Source organism: Puntigrus tetrazona, chromosome 6 (assembly GCF_018831695.1).
Source record: "Puntigrus tetrazona isolate hp1 chromosome 6, ASM1883169v1, whole genome shotgun sequence".
In the NCBI taxonomy this organism is placed as follows: domain Eukaryota; kingdom Metazoa; phylum Chordata; class Actinopteri; order Cypriniformes; family Cyprinidae; genus Puntigrus; species Puntigrus tetrazona.
The window spans coordinates 177,924-179,694 of NC_056704.1; the positions used below are offsets into that span (position 1 = coordinate 177,924).

Consider the following 1,771-nt stretch of genomic DNA (forward strand, 5'->3'; position numbering starts at 1 on the left):
ATACTGTTCAAATATTAATTGTATATTTTTAACAAATATATTCGTTATTATTATTATTACTACTGTGTATATCAAACAAAACACACTTATTTATTTTGATATCTTGTTTTGTTTTTTTCCATTTATAATTCATTCATTTATTTTATTTATTGTTTAAATTTATGTAAACAATATTGTTTAAATATGAATGGTAATTACGCAAAAAATACATAATAATAAAAAAAGTGTTATAAAGTGGTTATTCACCATTATAATCAGTGTTATTGCCTATTATGAAATCTTTCCTGCCTTATCCCTCAAGAAACCTCTCCACTGTCTCTCTCTCTTACGCTGACTGGCGTGTGTGTACCTGTAGGAAGTTGCAGGTCATCTCCTGGCCGTGGCAGGACTTGGACTTCAGCAGGGTGCGGTTGACGGTGGCGGAGCCCTTCTGCAGCACCTGTCGGGCCTGACTCAGAGTCAGCGTGGACCACGAGCCCCTCTTGACCAGCGCGGTCTCCCCCGTCTGGCCCGTGGAGGGCGGCAGGCTCACGGTGGGCTTGAGGTCTCCGCTGCTCTTGGAGGATTTGAGCGAATGCGCCGCTATGGTGTTGTATCCCTGCGGATGCGGTCTGGGAGCCGCCTGACTGTCCGACACGGCCCTTCCCAGCGTCATCATGCTGAGAGGGTTCCGATACGCCACCGCCAGGGGCCCGGCGGCGGGCTGAGCCGGAGCCTCGTCCTCCAAACCGTCATCCGAGCTCCAGAAGCCTGAGAGGTTGGGCCGCGGCCGGCGCTTGGTGCCTTCGGTCTTCGCCCGGTCTTTGCTTTTGCTGCGGCGGGCCGCTTTAGCCGCGTCTCCGGCCGGCCCGGCGGTGATGCTCCCTTTGACCGCCGACACCTCTAGGGACTGAGACTTGGCGAAGAGCTTCTGGACGGACTGCACCAGGTTGCGGATGCGGCTGGGACTCTCGCTGCGCTGCTTGGAGCCGCGGCTGCGCCGGTGGAACTGCAGTGTGCTGAAGCCGTCGCGCTGCAGCGGGAGGTGGCGCTCCAACTGGTCCAGCAGGTTGGCCGGGAGCCGGTTCATCTTGGCGGCGGCCGCGGATGAGATGGTGGCCGTGCCGCTGCTGATCATGGCGGGAGCGCCCAGCCCCAGACCCAAACCCATGCCCATGGACATAGAGGACGTGAGCGTGCCGGAGCGACTGCCGGTCTGAGCCACACAAGCCTGCTGAGACACGACACACATATACCAATTTAAGTGTGCGTTAAAGTTCAAAACTGCACATATGTTGATATATATTACGGGTTGCACAGACTAGTCGACTAGCTGGATTTAATGCTTTGCCATAAACGCATAACAACCTAGCAGTCATACACATGCGTTCGTTTACACTACATGACCTAAAACGCATGTAATATGCATGCAATTAGCAACTTATATGTGTAACCGTAAAATAAAGTCGTTCCTTTACTTCTAGGGTAGGGTATTGAGAACCGGTCCCAAACTTCCAAGAACCGGTTATTCAATAAAATACGTGCATTTCGATTCTGCTTAACGATTCTGTTAAAGAGACAGCCGTCTCATAAATGTGCCGCCTGTCATTAACGCCAACCCGAGAACAAAATAAAATCATCGTCACTGCACTTTACTGAATATTTAATGAGGTTTAAATGTATATTTTATTTGTGAAAAGAGAAGCATTTTAATTAGTTAACCCTAGTTGTTTCAAATATAATTTTATTCTTATTTCATTTTTATTTTATAAATGTTATTTTTTATCAAATA

General features: G+C 48.3%; 1 protein-coding gene across 1 annotated transcript in view; it reads right to left on the bottom strand.

The window, feature by feature from the left end:
• Positions 1 to 1,210, bottom strand: part of LOC122346743 (disks large-associated protein 1-like) — a 20,538-nt gene extending 19,328 nt beyond the window's left edge. Inside the window, exon 1 of the mRNA XM_043241595.1 lies at positions 350 to 1,210. Within this exon, the coding sequence (XP_043097530.1) occupies positions 350 to 1,162 (813 nt within the window). The 5' untranslated portion in view covers positions 1,163 to 1,210. The remainder of the gene's footprint in view (positions 1 to 349) is intronic.
• Between the last annotated feature and the right edge of the window lie 561 nt (positions 1,211 to 1,771).